Here is a 21,223-nt window from a genome sequence, read left to right as displayed (position 1 = left end):
TTTGAAATGTCACTAATTTCAGTAAATGTCATGTTTTTGGTGAATTTTCTATAGTCATTTATACAAACTATATCAAATATTTCTTCTTCTGATATACAATATAAAGCTCTTTAATTAAAAATGTTTAATAATTACAATCAGGTATGTGATGAAAAACGATTGGGATGTAAAAACGATTTTAAAACGACAAAAGGTGTGACGTGTTTGTTTAAATCATTTTTGAGATTGATTTCAGTTTTGAAAACGATCGTTTTTCATCACATGCCTGAATGATTGTAAATAGTAGAGGACGATGAGTTTCCTTAAAAACTTTTTCAGAATCAATTACACACAATGAAACTATTTATGAAAAATTTAACTCCTCAAAATTCTACAAGTTTATTGTAAATCTTACTAATGATTTTTTTAATGAATCATTAGTAAGATTTACCATAAACTTGTAGAATTTTGAGGAATTAAATTTCAATAAATTTGACTTCATTAGAGTATTTTGATCAAAAAATTTAATTTTATTTATCATTCGTTAGCTTAGTTCGTTAGCTTATGCTACGTTTCCGCATACACCGTAATCGGCACCGAAAACGAAATTCCATTTTCGCGATCGGTATACTTTAAGGTCGGAGTTAGAGTAATATTTTTGGGCGTTACAAACATCAACACAAACGCTAATCCCTAACTGAGTAATAAACTAACTATGCACTGATAGATATATACAGGCATAACGAAAATTCGATTTAACGCACGGTCAAATTCGTAACATTGACTACCTTATATAACGAACGTTTCAAAAATTGTATGCTCGATATAACGAATGGTGAGAAAAAACAAACAACCAAATTTTTAACATTGATAACCTTATATAGCGAACATTTCGAATATTGTACGCTCAATATAACGAACAGAAAGTATAAAAAACAAAAGTATAAAGAATGTAAAAATAAGGAAATAAGTCGTTTTCAATGGTTACTCTCTTTAAAAATAGGTGCTGTAATTTTTTCTATAGTGGTTTTAATTGCTTGTTTCACAATATCGAATGAAAGATTTCGTTCGCATTCTAAGCGAAAGAAACCTGATTCGTTCACATAATCATAAAGGCAGGGAATCCAAAATCAGCTTTCTTTAACTTAGAATGCGAACGAAATTTTGCATTCAATATTGTGAAACAGGCCATAATTGTGCAGGTATTCATGTGAATTAAATATGTGGAACCTTAGAAGAATTTCATTGAAAGAAAAAGTCAAAAATTTAAATGAATGAATTAATGAAATATGAAAAAACAAAGTTATCAACATTTTGAAGAAAATAAAACAAACATTTTATCGTGACTAAATGTTTCCTGTAAATTATCTCCACACAAATTAAGTCGAATGTTCAAAATTATTTTTTTTTAAATGAGGGATAAACAGTTTATTTTTTTACAGGTTGAATCATTTTCAGAATCGAAATCCCTTACAATGGATAATGCACCAAGCCATTATCCACGATTAATAGGATATTCATTCCTTGATTTGGATGATATTCATTCCTCCTAATGTCACACAAAATGCCATACGTTTAGTTAAATTCCAATACAGAAAAAGTTGTCCAAAATTAAAAAAAAAACATCTCGATATTACGAATTTTTCAATTTAACGAATGGGCCTGTCAACATATCGTTCGTTATACCGGGATTTGCCTGTATTTGTTCAAATTCCAATGGATAAGGGATATACATAAATATGTTTTATACTTGTAATATACTTAAATGTTTAGCTTTTTAAAATTGTTAAACTCTATAATATTCAGTTGATAATACGGAGAATTAGGGCCTTGCTCTATATATGTATACTGATGCCGGTTAAATTCATGTAAATATTGGTGCTCTTTTATTGATTTATAAACCTGATTATACAATTTGATGTTTTTTTCCTCCGTTTTACTATAATCCACAGCCATTTGCTTGAAAATTTTTGCACATTTTACAGAGAAAAAGATTCGCAGTTATAGTCGTCCATGGTTCTTATTTTGCATTTCATTTGCTCATTCATTCATACATATTGAATGTGAAATAAAATGCAGAATCTAAATTCAAATCCAAATATGATTTTCATGCCACTAACAGCGAAAATCCAATACATAGTCGGAGTACCGATGCTTGCTTTTTATTATTGTTTTTCATGATAATAATGTTTTTGTTGTTGTTTGTCCTATGAAGCGTAAAAATTTAATGTGTTTTTATGGGAAATCTCTGTGTTTTGCATGGATGTGTGTGCTTAAGTGTGTGAGTGCACAACCCAGCAGTTTTACAAGAAGTCAATGCATCCCATAGATACATTAGTTTTCACTAATGTCTAATCGCTTGGCTAACTCCAATTTAGATACTTTGGATCACATGACACTATATATTTATCCCAGGTAATCTAGCATGAAGTCATTTGTCACTTAAGTGTGACAATTGGCATTTTAGTGTTTCTATGTTATGCAGCTAATCCAGTATGCAGCTAGGTAGCTAGTAAGATAACTGACTCTATGTAACCGGTATGTGAATCCAATGCGTTGACTACTTCGGACCAGCTGTTAAACATTCTATCTGTTATCTATGTAGGAACAACTGACCCCCTGCTTAGGACACACATGTTAAAATAACTAGTCACTAAGCTATGTATGTAAGTAGTGATCACCCTAAATGTAATATCGCTAGTTCAGGACAGCCATCCAGAACTGCTGGAAAGTTTTAGTAAAACAGGCGCGGATCCACGGTGAGAAATAATTATATTCAAAACTTAAAATTGTATATATATCATTGATCTCTCAACAAATATGATTCGAAAATTCATAATTAAAGATAAACTTATATCCCCGCCCCCCACAAAATAATATTTTCCTGGATCCGCGCCTGTAGTAAACACATACATGTATTTATAAAATACTTTGATTGTAAATCACAATCAACAACAAAACAGTTAAAGCATTTATACATAAAAATAAAGCCTTGCAAAAAATAACAACAACAACAATAACTAAAGGGCTATAGTGAAAAAAACGTTGTTAAATATAGAAAATATTTAAAAATACAAATCTCATATACGATTTATGATATTTACTAAATATATATGTATGTACATTAGGGATATAACTTTTGACAGTTTTTGCAAATATGAAAATTGGCATAGCATATGAAAAACCACGGTATTATTTTTTCGCGGTTGTTAAAAAAGTTCACGCACCAAACGCAATAAAGTTTTTCATTCTATTTTTTCAATTATTTTGAAAAGCAATATATTTTATTTTAATAATAACTGCGGACACTCTTGAAAAAAAATATGAAATTATTTATATTATTTAAAAAAAAAAAAATGTGGTTTATTTTAGAGATTGGTGTTGGTGCGTGATGATTTTGATTCAAAATGACCTAAAAAAATTATTTTCATTACTAATACAACATTGGCCATCACGTGGTGGTATGCCAAAAATTTCGCCAAAATTAGTTATATACTTAATGTACATATATGTAAACGAATTTATATCTAAATTGTATTGACGTACTACAGAAAGAAACCCAAAATTAAAGAGTTTGTAAATAGTTAAGTTTTTAAAAACATTTTTAATGGAGACAATTATATTGTGTTTTGCGTTAAAATGTGTTAGACAATTTAAACCATTTTAAATGAAGTGTGATCGGATAATAATTATAAAAGATATTTAAGATTTAATTTCAGCTAGGAATATCAACGTGTTCCTTGAAAGAAGCAAAACTAAAATTTCTAAATTTAGGGGGCAGATTTATATGCAAATGAATGTTTCTTCACGAACGTCCAAATACAATGTAGACTAATTATTTATCCGAATCGCAAATTTTGCTGTAAAATGGCATCGATTTGTTAGTACATATTTTTTATAAATTCAAAAAGTATTACAATTCAATATTTTAACAAATCTCATTAAACCCAAATATATTTCGTATTCAAACACAGTTTTTATTTCATCCAAAACTCTTAAAAGAGATTTCAACAAAAAAAATGAGAAAGCTACAAGCATTGTTTTTATTCCGTGCAAATATCTCAAAATATGCAGTTAATACGATATGAAGCTAATGGCACATGCTATATGTCTCCCAAAATTGCAACCGTGTTGTTGGATAACAATTCAGGAAACAAGTATTAACAACAAATTTTATTTTATTTTGTCAAAAGTAAATACAAACATTTGGGGGATTCAAACGGTCTGCTATTAAGTTATATTGTCATAATGTCCTAATATATTATGATAGTTTAAACAAATTGTTGTTGTGCTTCAAACAAAAAAAGTGTTATTTTATTATAAAACAATCAAAAGAGTTCAAAAAGTTTTATTAGTTTAAAACTTTTTTGTTTGAAAAACAACAAAAATGTGTTTAAACTATCGGATATTATGACAATATGACCCAAAAGCACACCGTTTGAAAACCCCAATTGTTTTTGATTACCACTGTGTTTGGCGAATTATTTCATTTTAAAAATTGGGGTTCTATTTCATATGAAATAAGACCCCAATAATGGGGTTTTATTGCATATTATTTCATTTTATTTTTGGGGGGTTATTTCATGCCGCCATATTTTACTTAAAATTTATATGCAAACTAGCTGACCCGACAGACGTTGTCCTGTCAAGATAAAAAAATGCTTGTGTTCGATTTGTGAATTTGTGAGAAGAGGTTTGAAAAGGGTAAAAATAGTTAAAAAGAAAAAAAACGTATTATTGAGTGATAATTTTTATTCATATAGGACAAAGAATAAAATATACATAGAAGCGCTACTGAGAGACAAAGAACCTAAGTTTGTTGTCAAAAACCTAAGTCTTGCATCAACAGAATACATGCAAATCAGTGTACATATTTTGAGTTTTTATATAAGTAACCAAATTTTGGTCAGAAATATGAGTGATCAATGATCGAGCTCCTTTTCTTGATTAAACGATTATTGGCCAAGTTATGAGAATTTAGATATTTTGAGTTTTTATATAAAAAAATAGATTTTTGGCCGAAAATATGAGTGATCACAGATCGAGTTCCTTTTCTTTATTAAATGCTTATTGGCCAAGTTATTAGCGAATTTAGATATTTTGAGTTTTTATTTAAAAAAAATAGATTTTTGGTCAGAAATATGAGCGATCACAGATCGAGCTCCTTTTCTTGATTAAATGCTTATTGGCCAACTTATTAGCGAAATTAGATATTCTGAGTTTTTATATAAAAAATCGATTTTTGGTCAGATATATGAGTGATCACAGATCGAGCTCCTTTTCTTGATTAAACGCTTATTGGCCAAGTTATTAGCGAATTTAGATATTTTGTGTTCTTATATAAAAAATCGTGTTTTGGTCAGAAATATGAGTGATCACAGATCGAGCTCCTTTTCTTTATTAAGTGCTTATTGGCGAAGTTATTAGCGAATTTAGATATTTTGAGTTTTTATATAAAAAAATAGATTTTTGTTAGGAAATATGAGTGAGCACAGATCGAGCTATTTTTCTTGATTAAACGCTTATTGGCTTATTAGCGAATTTAGATATTTTGAGTTTTTATATAAAAAATCGATTTTTGGTCAGAAATATGAGTGATCACAAATCGAGCTCCTTTTCTTGATTAAACGCTTATTGGCCAAGTTATTATCGATTTAAGCTATAATGAGTTTTTATATAAGTTATCGAATTTTGGTCTGAAATATGATTGATCACAGACCGATGTATTTTGCAGATGTATTTAATAAGTGGGCTTATTACTGGACGTGAACAATGTTCATTTATGTAAAAACTTTTGCGGACTATGTATTGCGAACATAGATCGCGTCCTGCGATTTTAGATATATCAAAAAAAAATTGGCGTGGTAAATTTTTCTTTCAGTAAAAACTTAAATTGGATTACTATGATCATTTAAACAAAAAATTAGCCAAATCGATGTAGCCGTTTTAGATAAATCGAAAGAAATGGGCGTAAAAGTGGGCGTGGTAAATTTTTCGTTCCGTAAAAACCGAAGTTGGGCTATGGCCAAAATTTAAAAAGAAAATTTGTCTAAATCGTTCCTGCCGTTCTCTACTGATGCAATTACCAACGAACGACATTTGATTTTTATTTATATACCCCCTTATTCATAGTCAATTTTTAAATTTATTACAGGTTTATAAAACAGAATTTCCATACAAAATTTGTTTTATAAACCTGTAATAAATTTTAAAATTGATTATGAATAAGGCCTATAGAATTTAATACAAATATAATTTTTTGTCGTTAATGGGCAACATATTGTCTAGCCAAAATTTTTTTGTCGAATTTGAAAAATCATCAAATGTTATCCACTAACTTCTTTCGATAACGAGAAACTGGCATTAAGTTCCTCATTTCTCTATCAGCAATTGAAAATGATAATTTCAAAACATTTAGCTTCAAAAAAGTCTAGAGTTTTTTTAAGTATCAACAATTCATTAAATGTATATCTGTTTTCATTGCAGTTTCTATTTATAAGATTTTGTAACTTCACATACACAATTACCGGTCCGGACACTAATTTCCTAGGAGACTGTAATGAACTAGTGATTTTACATATCATTTTACATCACATAACTAGCTACGTGACTAGTTTCTAAATAGCGTTTTAAATGTGGTCGAATTTCGATCAGCGGGCGATCGTAGTTATAATTAATATATCCATCATTTTCCCAGAAGAACAATTATAATTTTGTTACTGGTATAGGTAATTTAAAGAATCCTAACTGCTGGGAACACTGTTGTGTTTTTTTTGAACATTGCGCGATCCATAGTTAATTATTTTCTGTTTCTGCACAAAAATATAAGAGCATATTTTTTAAATTTTTAGGTCATATTTTGATTTTTTTGAAGCATACTTTCCAATAATAAATGCATGAAGATCCGCCCCCTAGTCATATAGAATTACCGGTGCAATGTATTGTATATAAATTGCCATGAGTAGGCCAAAACTGACAGCATACCACTGGTCATATTTTGTAGTTGTATACATATGTTGGCAATGAATAAGTGCCGTTGGTACTGATAGCTTCTTTAATTTTTCCACCCAAATTAGTTAAGTTGCACCATTTTACATTTTTCAACTGTGTCCCAGTTACTTGGCTTCCTTTGTCCTGTCTTCTGTCTTCTGTTTTATTTCTAACGTAGATCACATACATTCGTGTGTGGGTGGGTATGTAAATTAGGATGGCTCAAACAAATCTATCTTTCCAACTAAAATTAAAGTTCATATAATTTTAAGAAACATTTTCTAAAATTGTAATTGTAGCTCTAACCGCAAATTTTATTATTTTAGATAATCTTTTTTCATATACTTAGTACAATATTATTGGAGTTACAATATTAAATTCACACAGTACAAATCAAGTCCTGAACAGGGGCGAATTTGGTTTGCACAAGAGCACTATAACAGTGTCATTTACATTATCCACGAGTAATTATAAAAAATTACACTTTTTTTCAAAAATTAATATTTTTTTATTTTTTAATAATTTATTTATATTACATATACCGTAATTATGAATATCGCAAAATTCACTGAAATTTCAAAATTAAAATTCCCCGGGAGTTCTATCCCTTTTACCACTTTCCCTATTCAAATTCAATGGGAAAAAACTCCTGGGGACCAATTGGGCTGTATATTTAATTAGGGCAAATATGAAAATAACGAAAAACACATAAAAATTGCATTGTCCTATTATACAGCCCACTAACGGCAACCATTCGGACAGAAGTTTTGAACAAATGACATTTTAAATGAACTGAAATGAACTTTCATTTGAGTTGCGACATCGACCATACAAAAGGGGCTAACCTAATGTATGTACAATGTATATACCCAGCAGTTTCACAAGTAGTCAGTGTAACCCTTAGGGACAGTAATTGTCACTAATGCCGGATCACTTGGTTGACTTTAATTTATATATTTTGTGTCATTTGACACGTATATGCTCCTGGTAGTGCAGAGTTATGTCAATTGATTAAATTATATACTACATCTAACCTGAAACCTGAACCAGAAGTATTTATTTTACCCAAAAGAATTAATCTATTGAAGAGAAGTCGGATGAAGATTTGTTTAGCTTCCACTTAGCACCCGTACATGTTAAAATAACTATGTAATTTTGTAACTAATCAAGGAAGCAGTTATTTAGGTAGTAAGATAGCTAACTCTTTGCAATCGGTATGTGTATTAATTATGTTGATTACTTCGGACCTGTTACTAGACAGTCTATTTGTAATCTATGTAGGGTTAATTGACCTCCTGCTTAGGACACGCGAATGTTAAAATAACTAGTCACGTATGTAGCTATTTATGTAACTAGTTGTCACCCTAAATGATAGTCACCCACAACTGCTGGGTAGATACTAGGGTATTCGAATTATTCGAATTTTCTCTTGTTCGAATAAAACGAATAATTCGAATAAGAGATTTTAACTTATTCGAATAATTCGATCACAAGTTTAAAATTAATCGAATTATTCGAATAATTTAAATTTTTTTAAAAAAGTAAAGAATGAAGTTTTGATGTCGGTTTTTTAATATTTTATTGTTAAAGAAAAACAAAAAATAACGTTAAAGTTAACAATTCAAGTATTGATAATGTTAAAAAAACATTCGAAAACAAAGTCCATCATTAAATTTTAAACAGAAATATTCTGATCAGATTAACTCCGGAACAATCTACAAAACAGTTGACTAGCAATCCCTTTAGTTTCCATTTTGGAGCTATGCTTTAAAAAATTTGAGCTAGCATTCAGAACTTTTTTATGTCGTTCATTAATTCGGGTTTTAAATTGAGTAACCAATTCTTTAGTAAATTAATTATTCACTATTTCTAAATTATTTATAACAAATTGTATTATACATCAAGCTCTATCAACGTTGCCGAATCTTTGCTTAATAAAGTGGTATTGGGGAATTACACAATAAAGGGAATCTGTCCAAAGTTTGATATCATTGTCAGTGAATGTGGCTAATTTGAAGTCAGGCAGTGCATGATTGACGCATTTACAAATACGCAAAAAGTTTATTACCATGTTAGACAAAGATGTTTGTTCAACGATGTTCAAAATCATGTATAAGACGAACTCCATGCTTTTCTTGCAACAAAACGTTATTTTGCAATATTTGTGTTTATCATTCGATTTATTAAATATTTTGCAACACTTACATACGCGGTTAATAACATCACTTATATACATATATTTTAAGATCATGTCCTTCATCTATTTCAATGTAATCATTATAAATGTCATCCTCAATATCACTTTCGACGACCGTTTCAAAATCACATTCTACATCTCATTCAACTCCACTTTAATCTAAGTTAAAATGTTGATTATTAATTGCGATTCTTCTAATATTTCGCCAGCTAAATAACAAATATTTTATTCCGTACCTTTTATTTTCATTGGTTCAAGTCCTAAGTTAAACATTTTGATAGATTTGTTTTTAGAATTGTAACTTCTTGCAGTAATATTTATATATTTATAGATGGAGCTATCGGAACACTCATCTACAGTGATCGAAAGTCCCTTTGTCTTTAGTCTATTAGTTATTTGTCGAATTACAGAAACAATACAATTTTCGTGAGTCATTATTACTTATTTAAATTTGAAATTATGAAAAATTTTAAGCAATTTAATAAAGTTCAATATATATGAACATTTATTCGTTTTATTCGATTATTCTACATAAAATTGTTCGAATTATTCGTTATTCGAAAATGGCCATTTATAAATTGTTCGAATAATTATTCGTAAGAAATTATTCGATTAATCGAACGATCATTAGTCGAATGAATACCCTAGTAGATACTTTGATATGTATGTACTATGTGTGTACATTTATAGTCCACTGTATGTTTGGATGTGTAATACAAAAAACACTTTGCAATTAAAGCTTGATTGTTGCTGTATCGTACTTGTTGTGTTGGTAAATTTCGTTACGAGTATTATTGCCTGCTAGTTCTACATATGCCAATGTACTCCTTTTTGCCAGTTCTCTTTTCACAGGAGACTGGTCACATCATTGACCAAAATCATCTACCGAACACAAATAGATAAGTAACAATGCGATCATTAAGCTCAGTTTATTTTTTTATATTTTTGGACTCAAGTCATAACATAAGTGAAGTTTCCAGTGGTGGCCGCTTTTCGCTAGTTAAGCTACCAGTTACTATCCGACCCAAGAACTTCAGGGTACTGTAGCTACTTTATATTTTTCTATCTCTGTTTATGTTTACCGGTATGTGTGTGCTGTATGTGTATGTATATGGAGGGTGTTTGTGTGTTTTCTTTATTTTCCCCTGAATAGTCCAAAGACCATTAATAAAAGCAATCTTATTTCAGTTTCTGTATTTGTGTGTTAAGGACTATTTGGCTTAAATTATGGCGCAATGTTGTTTAACAATAACCTGACAACTTGACCTCACTTTTAGTGTTTAAAGATGCAGCAGTTGAACAGCAAAAAAAAAAATAGAGAAATAAATAATTACATATAATAACCGTCTATTATTTTCCCTGGTGTAAAACACTCTCTCTCAAATACTTACTTACATCCACAACTGTACATACATATGTACATGTGGATTTATATTCTATATTTGTGTATAACTAAGTGTAATGAATAAGTAACTTACTCCCGACAAAGAGAATGTTTGTTAAGGGAAATTAAATGTCAAACTTGTACATTTATATGTACACGAATATGTATGTAACTACCCACTAAACATATTTTGCAGAATTCGGTCAGAATCACAGAGGGATTTTGATGTCAAAAAGTCAATTTTTCAAACACTCAATTTCAAAAATCAAATGATGCAGTTTTGTTGAGAAATGTACACTTATAGTTTTAAGAAAAGTTTTAATTTAATTTTTAAAAAATTTAAGTAAGTCCATGCAAGGGTGTTGAGCAAAAATTTACTTATATTTTCACACAGTTCAGTGGTTTATATATGTATAATTTTCCCAATAATACCATTAACCTTTAACATATTTCAAAATATGATATGGGGATATCATAAACCGTTAAGAAGACATGCCCAAATCTATAAGTCTCTAAAAATTATTTTATTTTTGATTTTCCATGGAAAAAAAATGTTGTCCCACTTAATAAAATGAAAGGTGGGAGTGTCTTGTTTCGATTAAAAAAATAGTTTTCGGAAGTTTTCGGAACAGAATGAAAACTTAACATTTTTTGTCGAATAATAAACGAAATATCAAAAAAAAATCTTATCTATGTATGGGTTTCGTGGGCGGTGGGCGTGACAGATTTTATTGAAACTCAGCATATGTTCCAATCGTTCTCCAAATGTAAATCGATAATGTTCTTATATTATAGATATATAAGTTCTATTAACTATACATACATATATAAGTAATGTATAGAAATCGTATACGAAATCGGCAACTAGTGTAAACTGTCGGTACGAATTCTGACCGAATTTGGCAAATAAAATGTTTAGTGGGTAAGTATGTATGTATGTATGTATGTATGTATGTATGTATCCATGTGTTTATTACATGTTTGGTTTAGTTGAGTCTGCGATTACATGTTGATGGGCCATAGTAAATGTTGTGTTTATGTGGTCATGTGTGGTCTATGGAAAATCCACAGTATTTGTTTTACTTGTTTTTTTTATACATAAATATGTACAAATTTATATTATCATACATTTTTACCCCCCATACAAATGTCCTCCCTTTCTTTTACATAAAACTCTGATTTATATATGTATGTATCCACAAAAATTCCTCCACAAATAAGTTTTCAATATAAGCAAATTGCATTTAAATATTTCTTGCGCATCAATCCATAATTGACTATAGCTCCCATATAAAAATGTTGTTGTCCTCATAAAATTCAACACAAATAAGTTTTATATAGAAATAAATCACGCGTACTAATTTCATGACGATCGGTCTATTGGACATAGCTGCCACTAAGGCCCTCTTCCGACAATTACTGATGAAAAAATTATTTAAATTTTAAAAGAAAAATGATTTGATCATATACTCAGTGGTTGGACTTGAGAGTGTAACACAATGTTGATTTTCGTTAATATGATAAAAGATTTTATCATTTTCCTATAAAACTTATGCAAAACGGAGCAAGCAAATGGCAATGTTTCCGAATTTGTTATCTAAATAACTTAAACATTAAATGCATTATAAAATAATGAATTTATGATTTATATTGTTTCTAAAAAAACTCGTGTTTTATGCAAAATAAATATTCTACTGGCTTTAGATTTATGCGTTTATCCCAAAAAAAATTGTTCTATTTGTATTATTGAGTTTTGTTATGGAACTGTTAAAATTATTTCACTTCATTTTAAAATGTAAAACGAGAATTTCGTTTATACAGTGTATAACAGTATTTTAATAGACATATAAATCGTGGACGTTTTCAATGTACTTACTCACGTTAAATGTATTAGGTGGCTTATTTGTGGTTTATGATGTGAGCAGTTAATTTAATGAATATTTTAAGGCGATTTTGGCTTTCCAAATAAATTATGATTAAGTTTTTTTCTTTCTTTCTTTCTTTCTTTCTTTTGTTTTTTGCATGTAATCGTGTTCACTATAATTGGATGGTAAAAACAACCATGAGACAAGCAAACACAAAGGAAGAGAATAAACAAATGTGTGCATAAAAATGTTTGGGATTCACTGTTACCAGATTTGAAAATTGAAAACAATTGACCATTTGATGATTTTGGCCTATGTTTACAAATCCATAATTTCTAATTTAAAATTTTGTATTTTGCTATTTAGCTTTCTACGAATAACTTATGCTAATCATAATATTAATAGGCAAGTCGATTTCTTTAGACCCCTTTTACGCTCACATTATACATTCAATTAGGGTAAAAAATGTACCATTTTAAAGGGATTTCTTCACAGAAGTGCAGAATATATATTTTATTGAAATCGGTTCAGATTTTTAGGAGTTATAAGCGTTTAAAGATGTTACTAACACATATGCAAAAACGTGTACATGTGAACCTTAAGCTAAAATGTAAACAAAACAATCCGTGTTTGTCCAATTTGTTGTTGTAAATAAATAAGAGAAACAATTAAACAGTATTGATTTCGCTCTGTTTTAAGTGAGAGTTGTTATAGAAAACAAAGAAGAAGACTTTAGTAATTCAAAGTCACTTAAAAACCTATATTTTGGAGGTGTTTTTTTGTTGTTTTCTAACTCCCATATGTATAAACAATTTTAAAATTTATCAAAGGTTTACAAACTAAATTTCCATTTAAAATTAGTTTTATAAACCTTTGACAAATTTAAAACTGTTTATGCATATGGGGGTAAATATGTAATTCCCAGTAAGCACCAAAGCCCCAAAAATTCAAGCACTTGAACATTTTGTTGGAATTTGACTTGAATGCAAATGTAATTATACTTTAGACATGAAAAATATTTGAAAATTTATTTATTTTTCAAACAAAAAACATATGGCTTGAATTTATGTTTCCTTTTTACTGGAGAATGCTATTGAAATAAAGTGTAATACAACTGTATTTCAATTGCTTGACTATAATTCAAGGCTTGAACTACACTTGCTTTCAACTTGAATTCCAGTAAAAATGGTTATTGGGATTGTACATAAGTAAATATTTATTTTATAAATGTACAGAACTATAATTGTGACGGTTTTCAAACTTCATACGAATCAATATCTTATCACGGCATGAAGTTTAATAAAAAATGGGACGGGTCGGAACAAATGGTGAGTCACTTCCCATACAAATTAAATAGTTATTTCTAAATATTTTGTGAACTATAATTGCAAGATTCTTTAAACTTAGTCTAAATGGCTCATTTATAATTTTGCATAGTTTCGCTGAAATGGTTCGGGATTGGAATAGTGGGCGTGGCCCTATACAAAGTAAATAATTAATTTCGAATATCTGTAGAACTATAATTGTACAAGTGTTTAAACTTTTTACGAATTAATTTGTTATTACTGTGCGGAGTTTAGCTGAATATAGATGGAATTAGATTAGAAGGCGTAGCACCTCCCATACAGAGTAAATATTGATTTCGAATATCTGGGGTACCAAAATGGGAGGGGTCGGAAAAGGAGGTGAGTCAACTTCCATACAAAGTAATAATTGCAAGGTTATTCAAACTTTGTCCGCATAGCTCTCTTACCATTTTACAGAGATTGTCTGAAAATGGTCGGGATTGCAGTAGTAGTCGTGCACAATGTAAATAATTAATTTTGAATATCTCGAGAACTATAATTCTAAAAATATTTAATGTATCAATCAATTTATTACCATTCTACGGAGGTTAGCTAAAAACGAATTTATTCCTGATCCCTGTACGAAGTTTAGCTAAGCGTGATGAAAGGAAAGTTAAAGTAAAGCTTGATATGAGTTATTTTTTTACACAAAAGATTTAAAAATGGGTGGGATCAGAAGAGTGGAGTGGTATCTCCCATACCATATTAGTTAGTTATATTTTGCATGTGTTATTGGAGTTAGGTTGTATCAGAAATCATTCATATTTTTTAATTTTACTAGGGTAGGGGTAGCGAAGTACACCGGGTTATGCTAGTAACAATTATTATCCTAAATATTACATTACGATACTAATTAATCTGGCAACAGTATTGTATTGTATAGTATTAAACGAAGTCTCGAAAATCTCAGAATAATGCAAGACAAGTCAATGGCACAACTGATGACTAAGAAAAAAATAATTGATGTATTTGTAACAAGGTTAATTAGAGCAATTAGAAAATTAAAAAAAAATTAAACATATAATGATTAATTTTAGAAAAAAAAACAGAATTTGCTAAAAGGCACTTAATGTACAAAAAACAAAAAACAAAAAATAATGAAAACACACTACACACTAGACAAAAAATATATGCAGGGGTTCTCATAGAGCAATTCTGTTTTATTTGAGTCCATAGAGTTAGGAAATAATTATAGGTTTTCTCGATCACTTTTTTACTTAGTAAAGTTACAACTTAAAAAATAAGTATGTATGTTGTTTTGAAATTGATTTTAAAATTGTTTATTTTATAGCATCAAAAAGTCGGTGTCTTTTTGAATGAAACACAGGTTTTTGAGCTCTATGCACTTTGGATTTTTGCCATAGAAACTGCGCATATTTGTTTACACGATTGTGAGCAAATGCGGTAGCCATCTTGCGGAAATCTTGCTCATACCCAAAATGTGAGATGCCTATGACTTACAGAATTTCTCGCACTTTCAATCACCGTGATATCGTGATTTTTATACCCTACACCGCCATAGTGGGGAGGGTATAATGTGTTGGTGCTGATGTTTTTAACGTAAAGTACACCGATCGATCACTCAGAATCATTTTCAGAGTCTATTCGTCTGGCTGACTGGCTGGCTGTCCGTGTAAACAAAGTGCGCAAAATACAAAAAATTGTTTGTTGTTGCATGAGAACCTCTGCATATATATTTTGTTTTTTGTTCAATTTCGTATCACTGTGTTATTTACTTTAATGCAACTAAAATTATGACAAATTCTTATTCAATTTCATAGCTAATTGTTGTAATAGAAAAATTTTTAATTTTAATTAATTTAATTTAATTTAAATGACTAAATAATTAATGTATTTTTGTTTTTCATTTTCTATTTTAGGTCCACCTGTCTTAGTCGAATCAATATTTGGCACTTTAGCCAGGCTGCCATGCAATGTGACACCTCCTTTGCAGGAAGATCGAGTAGCATTGGTGATTTGGTATAAAGTCGGGCTAAAAACACCCATTTATAGGTGAGTTCTTTGTATTAATTTGCATCAAAAAGCCAATGAGAATTAAACACATTTAGTTTAATGAACATAAATACGAAAGAATGCCAGTTAGGTTTGAAAGAATTTCATAAACACTATTGTAATTTAAATAAAATTCAATTATAAAAATCCTTTCCATTTATAGTAATTTTTTTTTCTATTTTCCTCACTCATTAACCCCTCCCTTTTAATAAATATTAAATAAATCCTTTTCACTTAGATGTACGCCTCTTTGTAAACTTGTGAGTGCAAAACGAAACTTTATTTCAGTTGGAGTGAAAAAGGAAATTTGTTGTTTCTGTCGACATTGTTTTGTTGGCTTTTCATTAATTTGTCACTGGCACGAGTAAGTTTAGCTGTGTGCAGATGAAGAAAAAGGAAACTAACGTTTTTCTTTCACTCGCTAATGAGCTGCAAAACTATTTTCCTTTTTTCATTTTACTCTTACTACTTTTTGGTCAACAACCAGAACAGAAAACTTTGTGTTAAAGATAAACTTGAAGAAATGTTGATAACAAAAATGACGATAATGATGACACTTCATTTCTCCACTAAAAAAACCGAACAGAACAGAACAGAACAACCAAAAAAGTGGGTTTCGCATTTTTTGAAATTTAATGTAAAACTGTGACGTGAGAGATGTGACCTTCACAGTTGATGATGAATTACAATTGGATTCAATGCTCTTAAGAATAAAAGTTAAAAATTTGAAAAAGGAAACACTTACATATAATGGCTTTTTGTGTTCATACTCTTGAAGTAATATATTTCAGGCATTTTTTTTTTAAATACTTGCTTACTTTTGTTAATGTGAAGTAATGTAAATAATATTTTCTAATGTTTTATGCTTATTTTCTTTTAATTTTGTTTGAGTTTTCAGTGTTGATACAAGAGAGTCCAACTTTTCCCAAGGTGCTCATTGGTCTGATGAAGACTATCGCGAACGTTTATCCTTTGCGTTGGACGGCCGTACTGGGACATTAACAATGAAAAATACTCAGCAAGAGGATACAGGAGAATATCGATGTCGTGTAGATTTTCAAAAGAGTCCTACACGAAATTCCAAAGTTAATTTGACTGTTATAAGTGAGTATCGATCAAAATTCACATTTATAATGCTTACTTGAGATATAATTTAAAATATGTCATCATATGTTAGGCACTAAAAGCTGATAGATATTTATGTACATAGATGCTGATGCATAACATGTGACTTTTAAAAATTCACCTTAAACAAATAGAAATATATTGCTTGGTAAATTATTATTTAGTTTATATTTCTATGATTTTTTCCAATCTCATGAAAACACTAAAAAAACATTTCATGCGCCGCACTTTGGGGTAAAAGGTGCCGAAAGTGGCGATTAATTGAGAATTAAAAAAATTTAATTTGTACGAGTTGAAAATAGACAAAATTACAAAACATTAACTTGAAAAACTGTTTTGTTTTTTATAATAATTTTTCGAATTAAAAAAAAAAACGTTTTCAAAATGTATATTTATCACATTTCAAGCTATTTTTTTTTTTTGCGTAATACATTTTCAATTTTGATTTAAATTTTTTTCTAAAAATATTTATTTTTATTTTTTAAAAAGGGTGTTTTTTCATACTTAATGGAATTCAAATAAAAATGTTACCAGTAGTTTGTTCTAATAATATGTGGTTATGACGTCTTCTCAAAAATTCACAACAAAATTTTGCAAAGTAGTCCGACCGCTTTAAAATTTCCGAGAGGATATTGGTATTGTGTTTCTAGTAAATTAGTTACAAGTGTACTCCGTATTAGGTAATATTTTTTATAAAAACATAAATATTTAATGTATTTGTGAGTATTCGTAGTTAGGGTAAATTATGGACCGATCCACACTATATTCGGTGAATTGCTCTAAGAGTATATTTGATTTTTTTGTAAATATTTATATTAAGGAATTTAATTTTTCTTAAAAAAATATTTTTTGTTAAAGATTATGCCTTATTAATTAAAAAAAAATAGCAAAAATTTTAATTAAAAAAATTTAAACTAAAAAATTTTATAAAAAAAATTTTCACAAAAGAACAAATTTTCATGTCCATTGAAAAAATTTTTAATTTAATGTCTTCCGATCGGGACAGCAAGATCGGTCAAGAACTCTCTGAGTTAGAGGGGTTCCAAATTTGACACTTTGACCAAACAGGTGTTTTTTCTCATTCCGAGTTACCTCACTTTGAGGCCTTGAGGCTACGGCACGTATTAGTGATTTAACTTTAAATACAAAACTTAAACTCAGCTATACCTCCTCTATAGCCATGGGTAATTTTAATGAAATCCGACAATTTTAGAATTTACAGATTTATTTCCATTTTTTTTTCATTTATTTCCATTTTTATTTTCCGCCACAGTGTCGAGCTGTCTTAATTTAAAGAAAGGCGCGCAACATTTTTTTTTTTTAAAAAGCCTAAATGTTGTGTTTTTTTAGTTTAAAAACAAACAACTACAAACATATTTAGTTATTATCCATCAAAAATTAAAAATACTCTAAATTTGGAACATTTAGAAAAAAAAAATACTTTTACAATAAAAATCCAAATAAAAGATTCTTATTCATATACTCAAATACATGAAGTTGATGGTTCCATCATAAAAACTTAGCTTTTAAATGTTTTAAACAAAAAAAAGTATTTTAATTGTGTTTAATTTCAATTTTTATTTCTTTATCTAAAAATACGAAAAATTTATCCACTTTGACAGTATACTGCAGAAAAAGTATGCAACCTAGAATAACGATTTTAGCTATTCTTGACGTAGAATTTTGTCTACTTTTACCCGGTACCAAATTTCATAAAAAAATATTAATTCTAAAAAATCAATTAAGCGCCACTTTGAACATGATTCAACCCAACGTGCGACGGTTTAATGTAATCGTCATTAGTTGCTATGGCCTGTCTTGTAGAAGCACATAAACATAAATCAGACAACGTTGCAGAGTACAAATCGTTGCATGTAAGAAATACGAATAACTAAAGTTTTCTTAGAATATACTGAACTTAAAAGAAGAAATGTACTTATTTCCTGCTTATTTGTTCTACGTACTTACATAAGTAAGAAAGAAATGTATGCGGAAAATAAAAACCCATTTTTATACCTTCAAGTCTAATAGAAACGGATAAGTGTTGAAATTTAAAGGAAATAAATAAGTATTACTTTTGACACTAACACCACCACCAAAAACATACCCACTCATGTATCAGTTGCAGATACACACACACACACACACACACACACACACTGTGTACAAAATACAAAACTAATGCAATACACAATGTATAGTTGGAGCGAAAACCAAAATAAAAGAAATAAATACGAATAAATACAATAATAGAAAGTTTTTTTGTTGCACAGCTGTTAAATACAACAACTGATTTCTTTAGAAATAAATATTACGTATAAAAAGATTTTCTTTAAAATCCCACTAAACATTCTGCACAATAGTCAATAGCTGAGTATTTCTGTATTTGTGTATATGTATGTACGGCTGTGAGCGAGTGAGTGTGTGTGTGTGTTGTTCCTGTACACACATTTGAATACTTTTCAGAGCATACTTTTGGGAGTTTGTTTTAGTTAAGCCAGCAAAAGAAAAAATCAAGTAAAGTTGTTACAACAAAGTTTGTGTCTAGTTAAAGAAAAAAAAAACAGATTTTAAATAAAGATTTTTTATCATGTATTTCAAAGTTTAGTTTTGTTCTTGGTTAAGTATAATAAACTTAAAGTTTTTGTCTGAGCCAACATAGTAAACTTAATGCCAAGGTAATGAAAACTATATGTCAATGTGGGTTTTAGCCACAACAATTCCATTAGTATGTTCACCGAAACAAATGTGCAAAAGGAAAAAGTCAAGGAAACATAATTGAAAGCAAACTCAACTTAAAATTGCAGTAATAGTTCAATTAATTTAATTATAATTTCGTTAAACATTATCGAACTACTTATCGCTTAAATTGTTTATATTATTACAAGGTCACGTGTCATGTTTAATGCCTATTAAATATACAACCCAATATCTATTATCTATTATATGTGGATATAAGACACAACACATGTCGATAATTGTTAAACACTTTTAAATGTTTTCATTTTCAGTTCCACCCGAATCAATTATTATATTGGATCACAAAGGTACAACAATTAAAGATCATACATTGGGTCCATACAATGAAGGTACCATGATAAATATAACGTGTGTCGCCATTGGAGGTAAGTTTAACTAAAGAATACAATAGAAATGGACAAAATCAAAATTCGATATATCGAAGGACTGTATTCCAAACACTCTATTTTAAAAACAAAAGTTTTCAGAAGAGAACATTAAGTTCTTTCTTCGACAATATATTTTTAAGACAGCAACTACTAAATTCTACAAATAATTTAGTTTTAAAATTTTGCATTATTGAAAAATTTATTAAAAATATAATTTTTTGTAGATAGATAGATAAAAGGTTATGCATTGTAAGAAATACATTCTAAATTGTATTTAAAATTTGACATCGATCAATTTTAGCATTTTTACAATAAATTAAAAAAAAAACAGATTCGTGATATCAATCGAATTCGTTGCCAATCGAATGATTCGGTTGCACACATCGAATTTTTCCTTTCTATCAACAGAAAGTTAGTTAATAAAGAAGAATTTCGGTTGAAGCAGCCGAAATTGTGTTACTCTTTCTGTAGTCGCAACTGTAAAATTCGGTCGCTAAGGTAGAATCATTCGATTTGCAACAAATTCGGTTGTTATCACGTTTCTGTTTTCTCTGTGTATAGTAGGGTATTCAATTAATCGGTTTTCTGGTTTAATCGGTTAATCGAGCAAATAATTAATCGGGGTTTAGATTTATTCGGTTAATAATCGGTTAATTTAAAATTATTCGATTAACCGAATAATTTCTATTTTAATTTTAAATTGAAAATACAACAACGAATTTTGTGTACAAAAACATAAAAAACAACAAATATAGTATTTGAGATAATTTTTGTATATATATCGCTCATTTGCTGCATCAACGTCATAACTCCGAATCCATGTTTTTTGAACTGAGTAATACAAAATATGCACCGTTCTATTATCTTTCATATAGTTTTATCAGTTCTCAAAAATGTCAATTATTTTTTTGTGAGAAGGTTTTTTTTTGTTGTAAACATCAATATTAAAATTCATATTTTCTCGTATATTTGACAAGTAAAAAATTGGATTAAATACAGATTAGAAAGATATTAACATCTACTATTTATATTTCTGAAATCGCATGATTTGTTGAAAATTTATTTAAGAAATAGTAAAATGTCATAAAACATTCAAAGACGTTTTTCTCGAAACGACTTTCTTTGAATTATGACGTTGTTTCAAATGAACGATATGTGTATTTTTTAGGGTTTTGGTGAGATCTTCTGAAATAATC

General features: G+C 29.1%; 1 protein-coding gene across 2 annotated transcripts in view; it reads left to right on the top strand.

Moving 5' to 3' along the window:
• side-VIII (sidestep VIII) overlaps positions 1-21,223 on the top strand; it is a 119,372-nt gene that overhangs the window by 49,217 nt on the left and 48,932 nt on the right. For both annotated transcript variants that reach the window (XM_065513588.1, XM_065513586.1), the window contains 3 exons: positions 15,642-15,774; positions 16,673-16,878; positions 19,911-20,024. In XM_065513588.1, the coding sequence (XP_065369660.1) occupies positions 15,642-15,774; positions 16,673-16,878; positions 19,911-20,024 (453 nt within the window). The remainder of the gene's footprint in view (positions 1-15,641; positions 15,775-16,672; positions 16,879-19,910; positions 20,025-21,223) is intronic.

This window comes from Calliphora vicina, chromosome 5 (genome assembly GCF_958450345.1).
Source record: "Calliphora vicina chromosome 5, idCalVici1.1, whole genome shotgun sequence".
In the NCBI taxonomy this organism is placed as follows: domain Eukaryota; kingdom Metazoa; phylum Arthropoda; class Insecta; order Diptera; family Calliphoridae; genus Calliphora; species Calliphora vicina.
This window is presented reverse-complemented; position numbering and strand designations above follow the sequence as displayed.